Raw genomic sequence first — 18955 nt, 5'->3', positions numbered from 1 at the left:
CTATCAGCAAAGAATAGTGCTAAGTGAAACCACTGAACCTCAGTATAGGAACCGACATGACAATGGATACCTTACCTAACTCTCATTAGCACATCTGTAGTGGGATTTCCCCCACCCTGACCACATTTCCAAAGGAGTGGCAGTGACTTTCTTGTTTTCAGAGGTCTCTATCAGGTAGCAGAAGCAGGATGCTCTGCAAAGGAAGGTCAGCCAGGAACTGAAGCTGACAGCAAACCAGTCATGAAGCAAAGTCCTCACAAGAGTTGCAATCCCATAGTACCTGAACAAAAAACCTGCAGAACAGGTCAGCAACAGCAGCAAGGTTAAGCCAGTAGTGCAGGCAATTCTGAAAAAGCCAAGATCAAGCCATAAAGTCAAGTCAGCAGATCAGGATCAGCTATCAGCCAAATTCATGGCCAGACCCCAGCCTGGCTGCCCTGTAGCTCTAGCAGAGACCACAGGCAAGTGTCTGAGGTCCTGAGCTAAGAACAAGCAGCCTCTGGCCAGACTCTCTGCTCTTCCTCTCATCTCTCTCTGCAGCAGTCTAACCCTGCTGGGCTATTCTACTGCAAAATTACACAGAACTTGAACAAGCAAAGCCCAGTGAGAAGGGGAAGAGGTAGCAAAGATTGTTGTTCTAAGGACCCAACCGCATGGGTTACTGAACTCAGAATTCTGGATAAAGAGCAGATAGATACCATCAGACTAAAGGAGGATGCTGTCAGTGTCATAAAGGGGAATGTGTGTTTAGACTGGTGCAAACAGCATTCTGCAATTTGTTTCAGTTGTCAAAATGAGTCAAGTAGCCACTATTTAATTAACAACGGCCTTTATTTCCCTAAGGTTGCCATTCTTGAGTGAATGAGAGTGCGGATAGAATTACTAGCAGTGGTTACCTGAAACGAAAAGAAACTCAGCAGAGGAAACAGGAAGGCCTGTAATTTGAATCCTAAGGAAGATCTTTTTTAAGAGCTTCTGCCCAAAAAGTTATGCCCAAATAAGGAAGCCTTAAGCCTACCCCAGATACAGAGAGGGTATCACTTTTTACTCACCTCTAGTGATAAACACCATTTCTGTTGATTGGAGTGCAATTTCTTCCAATATGACAGGTAAGCTACAAATTAAAGGAATTTTCTTTCCCTTTTTTCTTCTGAAGAGATTCATAAATGACCAGTGTTCTACACTTTCATACTCCTTTTTCAGGTGAGAAATAACCACTTTGCACTGTGCTCTGCCTGTGCCACCAGCATTGGTCCCACAGTAAAACAATTCTGATGATGACATCAGATACGCAATCATCCTTCATATAAGGTCACAAGTACACTTTTTGAATTTTATTGGAGGTTTTGGCTCCTTCAGATTGGAGATGAATCTGCTGATAAGGTCTAAAAAGGTGAACAATGTTTCTATTGGTTCCTTCAGGTAACTCATGCTGGCACGTGAATCTATATATTTCCTCCTTCGTAGTTGTTTGTGAGATACCGGAATGCCCAGCCAGAGTTTTAGCTAGGCAGTGCCTGGAGAGTTAAGTTTCATCCATCTGCGGTCAGGATGGCAACAGAAGGACTCCTTTCTGCTCCAGTGCTGTGGTTGATTCTCCTCTCCATTCAGGTCTCCCTGGGTAAGTACATACTTTATTTTGCATGAGGCAGTGAGATAAAAAAAGTATGCAAATTTAATATAAATAGGTTGTTCTTCTACCAACTTCTAAAGCAAAGTGACAAAATGGTGTTTAAGTATGTTTCTGTCTTTAATTCAATCTCCTTCATAATCCTGAGATATGTAAGGGTAAGCCTTTTCTAAAAGTTTGGTATTTTACTCAGGTATCAGTGACTGGCCATTCTCATAAGAATTCAAGCTCAAATTTTGTAAAGAGTTTAGCTGTACTAAAAACCAGCTGGGTATTCTTACTACTGTCTTATCTCTCCTGCTGAGCTCTTTGTAGATGAAATTAATGATTCCAGGTCTTTGTTCAACACCAGTTAAAATGATGTAGCTCTACCTGTGTGCCCGGTGGAGTTTGGGTAACACAACATCTCCTCAGTTGTTCCTCAGTATATGAGGCTTATCATTATTTGTCTCTGGAGCTATGTGTACATGCTTGATGCTGGTGATGAGAGACAGATTTTGGAAATCTCATTTTTTTCTCTCCACACATGGAGGTGACATTAAGGCATTGTTGTGGTTGTCTCATCCCCATAGGATGAGAACAAGACTTCGGAGTTGATGTTTTGCTATAGCATGGCCCTAAGTCTTGAAAGTTCTCACCAGTTGTGTGGGTGCAGTCAAAGTTCAGGGCAGGGAACTGGAGGCACTCTTGATGTACATTTTCATAATATGAAACGATTTTTATTTAGACACCTTTGTAGTGACGTTTTAGTGTCAGCTGAGCTGTACTGCAGAAATGAGAGTGACTTGTCTGCCAACTTCTTGTTAATATCAGGGAACAGTAACTGACTGGAAGATGCAGACAACAGTAGCTTTACAATGACACCAACATCAGCACCCTATCACCCTCATCTCTGATGTGGCAGCACTTGCACTCTCCATGCTGCTACAGGTGTTCTGATGCTCCCCAGGCACAGAGCACTGTGCAGAGCGGTGCAGGAGTCACAACTCTCCAGGAGTGAGCTGGAAATCTGCCCCTGAGGCAGCCAGCCTGGGCTGGAAACCTCCTCTTAGGGCCTGGAGACAGGAATGCATGGTGCCCCCTCATCTTTTCCTATGAGAAGAACCGGGTTTTCAGCTGGAGCAAGAAAAATCTCATGCTTTCTCAGCCAAGCAGAACACCAAATCACTGAATTCAGTGAAGGTACTTGGGGGACATGCTGGGAATGTGAGGAAATAAAAATTGCACCTGTATGTATCATTAAAAATTCACAGAAGAGGGATTACACCAAATGATAGCTTTTATTAGGAAATATTTAAATCTGTCAATTGGCTTATGCCTACCTCTGCATCCAGTCAGTCTTGCCTTTTGTTATACATTGAAAACATCAGATGTACAATTATTTAAAAATTCAAGTGCACAGAGGTCATACAGTCAAGTGAAGAGATGTTTGTTTTGTCCCTGGATATGGCTAGTAGAAATTGGTTATCTAGTTTGTTTAAAAATGTATTAGGAATTCAACTTTTCTTAGAATTCATTACCCTTTTAAACAAATAAATATTACAGCTGAGAAAACTCTTTTTTTGGACTATGTTCTTCAAATACTCTGGGGGTTGTTCTCCAGAATATCTTTCTTATTACAGAAAAATATGCCCCCTCTGAGACAACATGTTGCAGGCAGAAAGTGGTTTTCTAGTTACCTAAAAATTGTACTATGCATGTGACTTTCTTACTCAGAAGACTTGAGGAGAGAGGATATTTTACAGAAAAAAAAAAGTTTTGGAAATTACTACTTGTCAGTCACTTGAATAACCACCTTTTTTTTGTTTGTTTGTTTCCAAACTTAAATGATAGGTAGGAAATTGTGAGAAATCCAGCAGTGTTAGCAAAGAGGTAAAGCCTTTGCCTGTGTATGAGAACAGCTCCATGGAGAAGGACTTGGGGATACTGGTGGGGGCAAATTGGACATGAGCCGGCAATGTGCCCCTGCAGCCCAGAAAGCCAACTTTGAGCTGAGTCTTCAAGTAGAACCCCTGACCTTACCAGCTCTCCAGTGGCTGGCCTGGCCCCTCTGGTAGCCAACTCCTCCAGTTACCTCACTCCCAAAGACACACAAATTTGGCTTTCAGGACAATTAACTCACAGGATAAGGAAGCTTGATCTATTGTAGTAAGCATGCACTGATAGGCAGCTCCCTCACCCACTCCAGTTGCCAGCGTTTATTGAGGCAGGCTTTGTGAATCACAAAGCAGGGATGTTACTCAGCATTTTCCAGCCCTGGTGAGTCAGTAAAAGAGAAAGTTTGCCTGTCATTAGAAATAATTTACATTTCAGCAGTGCAGTTAGCTCAGACTTGTAAATACAGACATTACTCCTTGCAAAAAACTCTTTAAGTTGGACTCTTTAGAAAGGTGAACCGAATAAGTCTGATGTAAGAGTAAATTAGGAGCAGTAATGATCTCATTAGCATCTGCAGTAGATAATCATGATTAAGCTCTGTCCTTTCTATAACCTTGCTCTGTCTGAAGGCACTGACGAATTGAGGCTGTCGAACGGAACTGGCCCCTGCTCTGGGAGAGTGGAAGTAAAACATGAGGAGCAGTGGGGAACCGTGTGTGATGGTGACTGGACCATAAGGGATGCTGAGGTTGTCTGTAAGCAACTACAATGTGGATCTGCTGTTAATGCCCTAAATCGAGCTCCTTTTGGACAAGGAACTGGACCAACGTGGTTGTACCGAGTTGATTGCCGTGGTAATGAATCTGCTCTCTGGAACTGCTCACATACAGGATGGGGTGCTTTTACCTGCCCTCATTTCTTTGATATTGGAGTGATCTGCTCAGGTAAGAAGTGATCCAGCCTTGTACAACAGAAAAAAGATATGAGCCTAGAATCAAACTTTGTCCTAGTTCAATAAAGCCAAGTACTCCCTCTACTCATCCAAAGCAAGTTGCTCCAGCATTAAGTTTTCTGCTGACTATGAGTGCAAGCTGACTTTGCCTGGGCTCAGCAACAACATCCAATGAGCATATTAAATTACATAGAACAGAAAAAAAATCAACCCACTATTTGTTTCTACCACAGCTCTCCCAGGTAACAGGAGAGCAGTACTGAACTTGTCTTTGACAAGGAATTGGGGCTAAAAAAGCAGATGTAGGTAGAGAATCAAGAAAATGCAATGTTATGTCATACAACTGCCCTTCTTCTCCAGATCTTTAGCTAGGCTAAGACAGGACAGTCTGCACTGGCAAAAAAAGACCAATACCTGTTTGGCTGCTTCCTGTGCAAGATGTGCATGGTTTTACCCTTCAGAAAAGAACCACTGCAAGAAGTTTTTCCTTCCCAGCTTCAGGACTTTACATTTGTCCTTTTATGATTGTTGTGAGGTTTCTGTCAGCCCATTAGTCTAGCCTGTCTAGATCTCTCTGAAAGACAGGTCTGCCCTTGTGATTATGTCCCCACCCCCCAAAATCATAAGAGTGTACTCCATCACCACCTCCGTGAAGATAAGACACTGAGCAGAACAGGCCCCTGGAAAGACCCAACAAGTGAAATTCCATTTGCTGACAGTCTTCAGGTAGGTGCAATTCACTAATGACTGAGCCTGAGCATTCAATCAGCTGGTTAACGATGTAGTCCTTCCAACCAGACAGCAACATCCTAGTCCTTGGACATAAGAATATTGTACAAGACAGTGTGAATGGTAGTGCTAAATGTGAGGTAAATGGCATGTGTTGCTGTCCCCTCATCCATAAAACCATTTTAATCAGAGAAAGCATTACAGTCCCACAGGCATGATACATGCTTGATAAAATCATGCTGACTCTTCCCATTTATCTCCTTGTGCTCACAAATAAGTTTCTACAAGTATCACTCCATCTTTTTTTCAAGTACCTAAGTGAGGCCTCTCAGCCTGCAGATCTCTAGACTGTCTTTTTAGCAATTTCTGAAACTGGGTACAACATTTCCTGTTTCCTCTTCCTGGGGTGCTTCAGCTTCCTATTCCTTGAAATGATGAGGTCTTAAGGACACACACTAGTAAATGGCTATTTTTCTATTTATCTATTTGGGGACTGTTACTTCTCAGTCATTGGCAGATGCTCAAAGTTTCCTTCCTTCTTTCCCAAGGATTTAATATTTTCACATACTGAGAAATAAGCAACCTCATACACCATTTTCTTCTTTATCAGTGCTATACAGGAATTGCCCCAGTCACAATTCAAAAGCATTAGTGGTCCTCAGAGCAGTAAAATGTGTCTTGCCCATTAAGGAGCTATAAAAATAGGTCAGTACAACCAACTCTTGATGCTAGATTTCTTGGTTTTTGGGTTTTTTTCCAGGCTTCTCTGATATGCATCTGACTGGAGGGGACACTGCCTGCTCAGGACATCTGAAAGTAAAGAAAGAAGAAACTTGGGTCACTGTCTGTTTCTCACATATTAATTTCAAAACTGCCTCTGTTATATGTAATGAGTTAAAGTGTGGCCAGGCTGTGGATACCTTGAGAGGAACTCACTTGGGAGACAGACATGAGCTGTTCTGGCAAGAGGAGTTTCACTGTGTGGGGAATGAGGCTCACCTTGCAGACTGTCCCAGGAGCATGCACCATACTAACACGTGCACTCATGATACCATTGTTGTGTGTTCAGGTGAGACTTTGGACCGATGGACATAATTCACTCATGTTCTATATGCCTTTTTCCTGTTAACCCACAGTTCAGAGCATCTGTACACTTCTGTGGTCCTCAGGATCCTTGGATGTTTCCCCTACCATGCCTTGAGCCATTCAAGGAGGGCCAGAAAATAACAGAGAGCAGTCCCACAATGTCTCACTCACTCTACTGAGAATCTGCATCTAACATGGGCTGTTCTAATCAGTTCACTACCACAAAGAGATCTCAAAAGGGCTGTTATTTCTTTTATGTTAACCCTTCTTAAGAACTCCACAAAGTCATGGCTGCTGGGAGCTCTGAATAGAGCTGTGTATTGCCACCCGCTGAAAAAGCGAAGATTAGGCCTAACAAACAACTTTTTCCTGAGGCCACAGTTCTAAAGAGGTAAACTAAACCTGGAGCAGAGCTCTTGGCAACAGTTCGACACAAAACAAGCCTGGAAAAGGGCTGGAGCTCATGTCCATTTCCTGCCCAAAGGGCTACAGCTTGTTTCAAGAGAGCCTTGGATACTGTGATCAGTGGCAGCCAAACACCGCAGCTAAGGCATCTAACAGGCCTTGGCTCCTGCCTCTATCTTGCAATAGTCTTGGCTCAGAGCTGAAATCCTGCGCTCATTAGGGGTACAGTGCAAGGACAAGGTAACGGCAGAAAGTAACAGTGTGAGAAGAGAGAGGGACTGCATGGGGCTGGCAGTAGGACACCACCGTGCCATCCACCCTGCCCTTTATTTATTGTCAATATGCTGATGGATATGGCCTGGGGTGTTCAGAGCTTTGCTCTGTGGCATGGATGAAAGCTGAGAATCCCCTACTCAGGAAATGTGACATGACCAACTACTGGGAGAGAGAGTGATACCAGTTGCTCCTACCCTGAGTTCCTCACATGTGAGGCAGTGCTGAAACTGCCTCTGCAAGAGAAGATGTTGTAAGGTAGCAGCAGTATTGTGAGGGGAGGAGGGAGGAGAGCAGAGAGGAGACACAAAGAGTCAAAAGACTTTTAGTCATACAGTGCAGGCTACAACATGGACAATAGAGACTTTAAGAGCTGGCTTATGAGCATCCTGTTCTAAGATTCTTTCCAGTAACCCGACAAAAATGAGTGCTAGTTTCTTGCAGATAGAGAGAGTTCTCTTACAGTTTTCAGTGCAGAAGCACAAATGCCCAAAAGTAACTGCTAAGCTCCTTTATTCTTTCTGCAGGCTACGGTGGGTACAGGCTGGCAAACGGCAATACCACGTGTTCAGGGAGAGTAGAGCTTCTCCACGGAGGCACATGGGGAACCCTGTGTGACTACCTGTGGGATTTACCAGCTGCTAATATCCTCTGCCAGCAGCTAGACTGTGGAGTTGCACTACTGATCCCAAGTGGACAGTCCTTTGGGGAAGGAAATGGATCTGTCTGGAATGCCACATTCAGCTGCCAGCAGAATGGCTCACTCCTGAGAGACTGTCCCGTGCATGCTCTAGGTCAGGATGAATGCCCTGCTGAAAAAGAGGCTCGTGTGGTATGTTCAGGTAAGCAGTGGAAAGGTCTAAGAAGAGAACTGAAAAACTCCTTCCTTGAGGAAAAATATGGACTCAAAATTCAGGGAGCATATGTGGAGTCAGGCTCTGTCGTTTGACTGCTGCAACAGGAGGCAAGGCTACACTTAACTGTACCACAAGGCTGCTCTCTCTGAAATGCTCTTAGTGTAGGGAAACAGCAAGAGCAGGGCTGCTGCACAAGCCAGGATGAGCCGGGCACAGAGGCTGAGCACAGCACAGGCAGAGTCCTTGCCACCAAGACACAATCCAAAGCATCTGCAGAGAGGGCAGAAGAAGGTGTTGGTAATAAGGTCTATGAGCAGTCCCAGAGAAGTCAAAGCAAACAAAGAGGTGTAGGGTCTGGCTGGAGAGAGCAGCCAGGCATACATAGCACAAGATAAGACTGGAGACGGTTACCCCTGTCATGTACTTTAGGCAGGATTGAATTCCTGGTCCGGGTTTAAGTGAGGACTTGGACCAGCAGTTGAAGGATGCAGAGCTGTAGGCCCTCAGTGATATTGGTCTGAAAAATTAAAGTCTATTGTTTGACCCAAACCCCCAACTCCTAATGCCCTGATTTTAAAAATTGCAAATGGGATGTAATCCTGAGTTCTAGTCATTCTTCTCAGTAAAACAGGCTGGACTGAAGTCTAGTTATGGGTATGAAAGTTTCTAGTTATGAGTATGGCCCACTTAAGTCATTTTTACAACTGAAAGATAAAGACAACTCATTCCTGTTTCCCAGTCACTTCCAGGTCCTGCCCATGAGTAAATGTAACACTCCAATATTCCCTTTCTCTTACATTCAGGGTGTCCAGGGGGCAGGCTGGTGAATGGCACCACGTGCTCTGGAGTAGTGGAGATCCGCCATGGAGACACGTGGGGAAGACTCTGCCACTCCCACTGGAATTTACAAGCTGCCAGTGTTCTCTGCCATCAGCTGAACTGTGGCTATGCAAAATCAATCCAGATGGAAGATGGTTTTGTGGATGGAAATGGACCTATATGGAGAGATGCTTTTCACTGTAATGGGACAGAGTCCTGCCTATGGGATTGTGTTCAAGTGACTTTGGGCAATCCAACCTGTTCAGCCAAAGAAGCAGCCACTGTAACTTGCTCAGGTAAGTCAGGAGGGGCCTTTTATGGGTGGTAGAACTTCTGACCAAAGCAGTGCTGGTGACCTCACTGACAGGATCTAGTCTTTTAGGTGGGGAAGCCTTTCTTGCTTCCCTTTGCAGGCCCTTGTGTGCATGAAAGCAAACAAAGCCTTAACAAAGTCTCCTTCACCAGTGGTGAGAATCAATACTTTGCCAGCACAGAAATTTGTCTTCCACAGCCTTCCTGCAAGTTATTTCTACTGCAGTGAGATAAGTAGATGTCACTCAATATATTTCCCAACTCTCTTGAGCCCAGGTCTTGCTGAATCACTCAGACTCTCAGGGGGTGAGAGCCGCTGTGCTGGGCGAGTTGAGATCTCCCTCCATGGTGTGTGGAGCAGAGTCCTGGATGACAACTGGGACATTAGGGATGCCCATGTGGTGTGCACACAGCTCCAGTGTGGAACTGCTGAGAAAGCCTATTACCTTCCAAAGTCTGAGCGAGGCACGGGTCTCGTTGGCCTAAGGAGTGTCCAGTGCACGGGAAACGAGACTCAGCTGATGCTCTGCAACACCTCCTATTATCAGACAGTGCCAACAGGAGTTTCTGAAGATGTTGGTGTGATTTGTTCAGGTGAGTCACTGTGTGAAAGGTACAGGTTTCCTAGAATTTCTCCAGCCCATGTTGTGCTGTGGTGTCACAGATCTTAAGCTGGCATGAGTCTGAGCTTGATGATAGTTAAGGAAGCAAGTGTAATTTACACAATGTTTTCTTCATCTGAATTTCTTACAGAATTATCTTCCAGAGTCAAAAAGAACTATTAGAACACAGAAGCCATAAGAACACTAATTTGGCCATGATTTCCAAGTATTCTTACTGCCACTTGAGAATTAAACAGCTTTCATTTTGTGACATTTCTATATTTATAGATACTTGCAGCTATTCTACAGAATATTACAACTGTTTCTACTCTTCTCTGATTTTGCAACCCATCTGTAACAGGAACAGTGTCTGCCTCTAAGTAAATGAGTACAGACAGAAAACAGGTTGTCTGGCTTTCTAAGATAAGGTGACCTCTGCATATACTTGGTATGATTATACTCTTATTGCTAGCAATATCTCACCAGAATTATTCAAACATTCACCTGATGCAGGAGTAGGCCTTTCCCTTTATGCAGTTTTAGCCTCACAGGACCTCTGTCCAAGCAACCATAGCAGAAGAATTGGGATTTAACAAGAACATGATGTCTTAAAAGTGCTTTAAAAACATTGCCATTATGCTGACCTGTGCATTATAGTTGTGTTGCATGCTGACATTTGGATTTTCCTCCTACAGGCAGCAGACAGATGAGGCTGGTGAATGGAACAAATCGCTGTGCCGGGAGAGTAGAGCTCTATCATCATGGCATCTGGGGCACCATCTGTGATGATAACTGGGATCTATCAGATGCCAATGTTGTTTGCAAACAGCTTGGATGTGGGCATGCCATCGAGGCATTTGTATCTGCTCATTATGGTGAAGGGTCAGGGCAGATCTGGCTGGATGATGTGAATTGCACTGGGGCTGAATCTGACCTCTGGGCATGCCCCTCTAGGGCGTGGGGCCACCACAACTGCCAACACAAAGAGGATGCTGGAGTCCTGTGCTCAGGTGTGTTTGGAAAACCCTTTTCTGAGCCTGTGGGTTCAACTAGGAGGGTTGCATAAAAGGGAAGTCAAGAATAGTGGGGACTGCTTGGACAGCCTCCTCCTGTCTTGATGACCAGCATGGTTGGTCAGCACATCATCTTGGTCCTACCAAGAAGCAAAGGATCTACAGAAGCCCATATTATGCACCAACACACACACACACACACACATGAAAAAAAAAAGTCTGTGGTGTAGTAGGATATTTGGGGCATAAATTTTAGGAATTTGTAAAGATTTCCACAGCAAGGGGCTGTGTGCTCCTTCCAGTCAGTTACAGCTGGCTCTGAAACCAACGGGAACAACCCACTATGCACTACAGCATCAGGCAATCCAAGTAGCTTATGGTGGCTCTGCTTACACATATTTAAGACAGAATGGCAGCAGCAAGAGAGAGGAGAAATGAAAGAGAAGTAGAAAAAAATACAGATGACCCCTGAAGGGAGTTAGGGCCTGTTAGAGCCCCTGAAAGGACTGCAGCCTCTGGAGTACCCATGCTTCACAATATAGGTAGGACCAATACAGCTAGTTAACACTGTAAAAAAAGTGTTATCACATACACAGGAAAGAAACATCACAAGAACTCTGTGGCACTAATTCCATTTTTATGCCTCCACTTCCAGATTTCCTGGCTCTGAGGGTGGTGAATGGCAACGACTGTGCCGGGCGTGTAGAGGTTTTCTACAACGGGACGTGGGGGAGCGTTTGTTCCAACCGCATGTCCCTGCTCACCGCAGCAACCATGTGCAAACACCTGGGCTGCGGAGACGGAGGAGGAATAGCCACGGACTTCAAGTACGGCAGAGGGTCTGGGCCCACGTGGCTGGACCACATTGAGTGCACTGAGGAGCACAGCTCGCTCTGGCAATGTCAGTCAGACCCCTGGGACCCTCAGTCGTGCAGCAACCGAGCTGAAGAGACCCACATTACTTGCACTGGTAATCAGAAATGTATTTATATGTGGCCAGACATGTACATTAACCTATGTATGCACATATGGACATGACAGCAATTACTTTGTGTGCACTTGTTAGCTGGTGTATATTGTTTCTAGTTTCATGAAAATGACAGCAACATTTTTTTGGTCTAAATCATTGACTTAAACGAGTGAATTAAAACTACAAGATTATCAGAGTGCTTTGGCCCAGTGAAATCCTAAGGAATTCCCTAATGGGATGGTCCCATTGAATATTTTTTAGTGCAAAAATCTATGATACACAGTCAGTCTGTGAGATCTGAGCTAGTGTGAGACTTTCCAAGAGGTCTAGAGCCAAGTTTATGTTTCTACATGTAAGCAGGCATATCTGTGTATACACATAGCCTTGGACAAGTGTACAAATCCGTTTGGTTCTAAAGGTTCATTTCTAATACCTGCTCTTATGACAGTATTTCACACCTATGGGTATCAATATCTGCATTCATACATAATAAAATATAATAAGAAATATTAAATTAAATTAAAATATAAATGAAATATAAAATATAAAATATAATAAAAATTAAATCTATGTGACATTCAGATATCCTGAAAGGGATTGCAACCGCCTCATGAGAAGAAGGTAAGCATAACCATCAGGAAGATTATTACTCACAGCAACAGCCAAGCAGCCATCTGCCAAGAACTAAACAGGCCATACACATATTTCAGGAAGTGATTAACCTGATGTTTAATTTTCAGCTATTTAACACTCCCTCATTTTTTTTCAGAGAATAATTAAATTATTTACTTCAATATTTAAATTCTGTAGGAGGAAAAGAGGCAACATCTCCAGCTGCATTTGCTGAGTGTCCAAACTCCACAAGTTGTTCAGGTACCTTCACTTCTTTGTTTTTCCTTATTGGTCCCTGTGGACCTTCCTGCTGTTTCAGTAAATAGAAGGTTTCTGTGTTTTGCAGACAGGGAGAAGTTACGAGTCGTGGGAGGAGAGGATGAATGTTCAGGCAGAGTGGAGATGTGGCACCAAGGTTCCTGGGGAACGATCTGCGATGACACCTGGGATGTGGCAGATGCCAGTGTTGTATGCAGGCAGCTGGGCTGTGGATCTGCTGTGTCTGCTCTGAGTGAGGCTGCCTTTGGGGAAGGGACTGGTCCCATCTGGTTGGAGAAGGTGCACTGTAAAGGAACAGAGCTGTCTCTTTGGGACTGTCCTGCCAAACCTTTGTTTGGCAAAAACTGTGATCATAAGGAAGATGCTGCTGTGAATTGCTCTGGTTAGTGACTGGTCCTTTATTACACAGGTCTGTGAAGGTGGGTAGGAGCGCATTATGCCAATTGTACTTCCCAGTGACTAGCCCTTTCATAATTTTGACTGTTAAAGCATCACAAATTATATGAAGATGTTCTCCCTATTTTTCACACTTGCCTCTTAATCTGGACTCACCTCCCTTTTGCAGGTGTGACAGAAACAACAGCATCACCCACGAGAGCAGGTAAATTCTTTCTCTCTCTTTTCTTTCTTCCATCAAATGACAATTTAATGTCCCTGATACTTAACAGATAAAACAGCAGTTTATTTCAGCTCATCAGAAAGCACTTCACCTAGCCTTTCATAAAGGAACACTGAGAGGCACCACCCCCAGCTGCTGAATTTTACCTGCTGAGCAGGACCCATAGCAGAGCAGCAGGTGCCCTGCCTCACCCTGCTGTGCCCTCATGGGCACAGCAAGGGGCTGCAGAGGAGCAGCCCTTTGGGACATGTGATTCTCTACCTGTTTCCTCTTGGTTTCCCCTCAGATCGCCCCCGGTGCCCTGCCACAGGCAGCACGAGGCTTTCAGTGCCTGACATCCTCTGCATCATCCTGGGGACCCTTCTCTGCCTGGTCCTTGCCATTCTTGCTGGGCAGATCCGACGTGCCAGGGCACAGCAGAGAGGTGAGTTTCTCAGAACTGGTATGAAATGCCTCCTTTACATGGCCCCAGAAGTTTAGTTGGCTGGGGAGGCAGTGGGGATGGGTGACTGAGATGAACTGAATCTGTTGATACACTGAGATCTTTCATTACTTTCTGGCAGTGAAAGATCCCAGAGGTGCTTATCCTCAGACAGCACCTCTTGGTGCCTTTCTAGGTACCAACCAGGCCATGTAGGCCCCTGTAAGGCACTTCTCCTTTTCAAGACTCCAACCTGAATATAAGCAGAGACTGTGAAAGTGATCATTACCTTTTACTTTCAGGCTCCAGACTATCCTATGACCCCTTCTCCGAGGCTGTCTATGAAGAGATTGATTATAACCTGATGAGGGAAAAGCAGGGAGTGACTTTCCTCTCAGGTCTGTGTGTATTTCTTGCTTTTCTCAAGGGAAAGCTCCTCCTTTCTGATCCCAATCTGATACCTTACAGGTCCCAAATCTACTGGGAAATTTAAAATTCCTGGATTTGAGGAGAGGAGTTTCCTGCCCAGTGGACTCTGTCAATTCCTTTCCTAGGGACAATTCGTTGAGTGCAGTTCTCACTGCAGCCACAGACCATAGATCATTATAGGTCAAACAAACAAACAAACAAAATCCTTTTGCTTCAATTATTTAAAGCAGGAACAAATAAAGGAATTATTTGCATCTCCCTCACAGCAGCTGGGTCCCTGTATGTTTCCACCCATAGATTGCTTTTCTCCCTTTGTGGAGTGCCTCCCCCAGGACCCATGAGAGGTGTTATGGGGCCCCCTGAGGGATTCTTGGTAATTCCATTGTAAGCCTTGCAGAAGTAATACTGACTGTCAAAGAACATGCTGAACTTGGATGCTATTACTGCTCTTTTTCTCATGGTGCAGTTTTAGCACTTAAAGAGAGTTTAATCTGGTATCATGCTCTTTCTCATTTGCCTAGATTCTTATTCAGAGAGCTCAAAACCAAAGGAACAGTTTTATAGAGCAGGCAGTGATGAAGAAAATGGTCCTGGAGCAACTCAAGGTAATATGAAAAAGGGTTTGTACAAAGAAAGAGATCCTAAATCAGGGTAATTTTTAATATCCAAAGGATTATGAGTGACTAAGACTTTCATTTCATGTCCTAGTGATGTTTCCTAGTGATGCAAAATCTTCTGTGTAACTCTTGTGGTGGAAGAGTGTCATACAATCTCATACACAAGTGCTAGTCTTCTCTTCTATATGAGAAATTCAAAATAAATATTTGCTGGTAGTTCTGCAGACACTTCACAGGATCCAGTCACATGAATCCAACAATGTGACAACTGCTTCTCCCAGACATTGCAAACATAATAGCTTGTAAACTGTTACCTTATTTCTGAGACAGATAGGGAGAATTAAAACAGAGGAAAGACATATTCCAAATAAGAACACTGGTGTACAGTTTGAGCTGATCAAGGGATCTTAATCCAAGTGATCTGAAGAAAATACTAATTCCTAGCTGTGGGGTTTGCCTGGGGGGGTACATGTGGTTTGTAGCTTGGGGTTTTTTTTATAATTTGAAACAGGTGAGGGAGAACAAGTGTTTGGAGAAGAACTGCATTTTCCTAGAGCGGATCAAAAAGCTCTGTTAGCCATTGTCTGCTGTCCAAGAGATCAACTGCCAAAGGCACAAGCAGTTCTGAACCTCAGTTGCCCATATCCCATACTCTGCTGCACCACGTCTTTATTTTCTACTGCTGTTCTTATATTAAGGACTTTTTTAAGTTAAAAAACAAACTAAAAGCTTTTCCTTACAAACCAAAAGCTAAAAAATAAACAAAAAGCTTTGAAGTGCTTATAGAGAAGACAATTATTCTAAATAATTTCTCTTTCTGTTATTCAGATTGAATGTTGATTTCTAGGTAAAAAGTGAAACAGGAGTACTTTGATTTACTTTTCTGTTTATACATGTATCATTGGTAAGCAGAAGTATTTACAATAAAACTGTGCACAGTAACATTTGCTGAAGGACGGATTCCAGTTAAGTACAGACATGTCAGTGTTACAGCCCTGTGTTGCTGGATTATCAGCTACTGCTTTCCCTAGTGGAAATTAATACCCCTACTCTTCCAGAGGCCTCTCCACTGCCTGAAAATGCTCTGGAAGATGATTATGATGATGCAACAGAGGCCCCTGGACCTAGAGATGCTTCTCTTTCTGAGCAGAATGAACAGGAAATCATTGGGATCCCTGGAGAAAGTGCCAGAAACAAGGACTCCCAGACAGGTGAGGCTAGAAGAGCAGTGCTGTTCTGTTCTTACATCCAGCTAATCTATACCTCTGCTCTGCTTTCCTCACTGACATAAAATTCTTGCCTGTGGCCAACCCAACCTAAGTTTCCACTGCTGCAAATTAAAATTGTTACTTCTCATTAGAATAACCATGGGGACAGAGGGTTGCAGTCATCTTCATAACAGCCTTTTAAGTACTTGAAGACTGATAACAGTTTGTTCACATACCCATCCTCAGTCCTGTTCTGTTATTTTGTTTCTCTACACAGCCACAATTTAAATTAGTCAGCTTTCTAATTAGGCCTTGTAAACTACACTCTGCCCATGATGTGTCTCCACTCAGTCCATGTCTGTAGGCCTGTATCTTTCAAAAATTCCTTAAACCCCAAAACTTTAAGGTATTTCTTTACAGCATGGTACTGAGATCTTACTAGTGTCAGGTCAAGCAGAAGGACCAGCTCTTCCACCATATCCTTCTGTTTATGGATGCTCATGTGATACCTCCCCTTTTTCCATCAACATGACTAGCTTGAGAGGGCTCAATGCCTGATGCAGCTTCAAATAATGCCTTGTGAAATACTACATATCATTAGACATGTGTTTTTCAAATTATGCAATTGACTGTTTCTCCTTTCATCTGTAGTCTATTTAGTGTCCTTATTAGATCTCATTCTATGTCCATAGAGGATGGATTCAGCTGCATTTTTAACCTGGCACTAAATTTTTAACCTGGCCCATATAATTCAGTAAGAATTAACAGCAAATATTTGACAGACTTTTCTTTATCAGTGTATTTAATAGAACTGTGGAACACTTGATCTGAACTCTACTTTTTGGGGTAGTGATAAATATTTCTGGCCTATTTGAGATGTGGAAAATAATCAAAATACAGGACTCAAAGTAACTAGAGAGACATTAAAGAATGTTTTTTTCACAGCCCATGAATACATTCCTTTTAATATTGTGTATAAAGCTTGATCCTTGGATATGTATACACACTGCAGAAGGCAGAGTGACATAAACATTTCTCAGGTCTTTCACAGTCACTCCTATCCAAGGTTCTAATTTCTGGAGGAGACAACTGGCAGCTGCACAACCACACAGAGGTAATACATACAGGATGTGCATTTATCTATCTCAGTGTTCTTCCCTTCATGTTTTCAGACTGGATTCCCAGAAACAGGACCTCTGAAGCTGAAAGATCCTCATCCCCTGCTCTTGAGGATACAGGCTATGACGACATTGAAGAGCTGGGGCACTGATAGACTGCTGAGCTGCACTGACTTCTTCTGGAAATACACCACTGTTCATAAAATGCTAATCCTGTACTAGCAGAACCAGACCAACCTGAATTTAGGACTAGCTTGCATAAGTTTTGGTTATTTCCCAAGAAGAGATTATATACGTAAAATTTCAGGAAGCATGGCGGTTAAGAACAGCTTTGAAATTTCTGTTATAATTTCTTGTTGTTAAGACTTAGTGGACACTTTTCGATTTTATTTTAAATACCTTCTTTTTTTTTTTTTTTTTTTTTTAATTGAGTAAATTTTAAAATTATCATTTTTCTTATTAGAAACTGTCCAAAGATCTCAAATTTATGCTTTATCTCCCAGATATATGGGAACAGCTTCTGGTAATTATTTGGAATGGAGATTGAACTGCAAGAAAATCATCAAAATTCTGTTTCAGCCAAGTCTTTTGAGAAAGGAATTCTTGCTGATTGCTTCTGCAGCAACATCAACAAGATCTGACACGTGTGCTGCAGGCATGCTATGAGGCACAGAAGGAGGGAAACACATACACCCATGGGATTTAACTGCATCATACAATCTACTTTTCCTGGCTCACTAACAGGAAAACTGGGAAAGTAGAAAGTTTTTGCAAGGAATAGTAAAAGGCAGCAGAAACCATCAGGAGCAACAAATGTTATGCTAAAAAAAGGTGTAGCAAACTATTTATCCCTGTCAGAACTATCTGCACGGGACAGAACTTCTCCTGTCCAGGTGCACCGGGCAGTGAGCAGGAAGAAGGAATCCCTGGAGACTCAGAGATGGCAACAACTGATGTCACAGGCATTATCCAGTTGAGCTGAGTGCTCTCCAGGTGACTGGGTTATATAATCCTCAGCGTGACTAAGTGGACTGACATTGGGAATGTGTTAAAATTTGTAGCCAAACTCTTACAGCATCCTACCTGCACAAGGAAATGTTTAGGATAATTGGAGTAATTGGATTAAAAGCATATTAACAATTAACAAGATTAATAAAAGATGTAAAATGGCTTAACTGTGGGATCTGTCAGGCAAAGTTTCTCTTCTAAGGGACAAAAACAGATGCATACAGGATGAAATCCTAGAGAATCAGGCTACAGCTGAACTCATTACAAATTTATCTTTCAAACTTTTGAAAAAGTAGGTACAACGGAGGTTGGTTGTGAGTGGGGTTACAAGCAGCAGTGCTTTTTGCAGTCGGTGTAGCCAGCTGTGTTGGAGTCACCTCTGTGTGTACAAATTTATCTCTCTGGGACACACAGCCTCACTGCTGCCTGAACCAGCACTTGGGAAAGCAGCAGTCACATTCGCAGGCTCCAGTGGCCCGAAGAGAGGAACCCACAGACCCCAGAGGATGCCTGAGGCAGTGACTCATTGCAACTCCTTAAGTCACACTCTGCAGTATTTTTGACTCCTTGAGAAAAACGTAAGGCAGGATTCCCCTTTGGAGAAATCCTACCAAGTTTCCTAAATAGAATTTTTATTCAGTCACTCATTTATTCTTTTTTTGCCACTAATATGGTTGGTAAAGTCTTCATGCTTAAGTTTCCCAGCTCTCTCCCAAATCTTTTAACGATTGGCTCGCAGCCCCGTACTTATGTGTTACGAAAGACTTCAGGGAGGGGTCACAAACTGTTGTTGGCATTCGGATTTTTCATTCTTGAGTTAAAGTTACTCATAATTCAGTAAATTAGTAAATTTCAGTAAATTGGTAAACTAGCAAATCAGTAAACCGCTTTGCTAAAAAGCAAAATCAAGATTACAGCCAGAGGAGGGATCCAGGAGCACGTTCCCGATGACATCCAGGACTAAAGGGCGTTGTTGCGGTGGGGAGGGAACCGTGGCACAGCTAGAGCGGTTTGGGATTGCACAGCGCTTCTGTGGGACGGGCAGGGGAGGAAGTAAAGGCGGTGAAAGGGGAGGGCTTACGTGAATGGAGGAGGAACAAACAAGTGCGGCGAAAATG

General features: G+C 43.3%; 1 protein-coding gene across 1 annotated transcript; it reads left to right on the top strand.

Moving 5' to 3' along the window:
* Window positions 1–1551: 1551 nt before the first annotated feature.
* On the top strand, window positions 1552–16981 carry LOC102068652 (antigen WC1.1). The gene is made up of 16 exons (XM_074536187.1): window positions 1552–1621; window positions 4138–4452; window positions 5950–6258; window positions 7481–7795; window positions 8614–8925; window positions 9218–9535; window positions 10239–10553; window positions 11212–11526; window positions 12337–12399; window positions 12485–12799; window positions 12983–13018; window positions 13323–13464; window positions 13767–13863; window positions 14422–14491; window positions 15562–15741; window positions 16884–16981. The coding sequence occupies exons 1-16, from the start codon at window positions 1552–1554 to the stop codon at window positions 16979–16981; spliced, it is 3270 nt and encodes a 1089-aa protein (XP_074392288.1).
* Window positions 16982–18955: the final 1974 nt, after the last annotated feature.

The sequence above is a fragment of the Zonotrichia albicollis genome, chromosome 2 (genome assembly GCF_047830755.1).
Source record: "Zonotrichia albicollis isolate bZonAlb1 chromosome 2, bZonAlb1.hap1, whole genome shotgun sequence".
NCBI classification, from domain to species: Eukaryota; Metazoa; Chordata; class Aves; order Passeriformes; family Passerellidae; genus Zonotrichia; species Zonotrichia albicollis.
The sequence above is the reverse complement of the archived record's forward strand: the minus strand, read 5'-3'. Positions and strand labels throughout refer to the sequence as shown.

Coding starts and splice junctions, on each gene's coding strand:
- LOC102068652 (XM_074536187.1), top strand. CDS start 1,552: ATGGCAACAGAAGGACTCCTTTCTGCTCCAGTGCTGTGGTTGATTCTC. Junction 1,622..4,137: donor CTCCATTCAGGTCTCCCTGG/GTAAGTACATAC, acceptor CTCTGTCTGAAG/GCACTGACGAATTGAGGCTG. Junction 10,554..11,211: donor TGCTGGAGTCCTGTGCTCAG/GTGTGTTTGGAA, acceptor CTCCACTTCCAG/ATTTCCTGGCTCTGAGGGTG.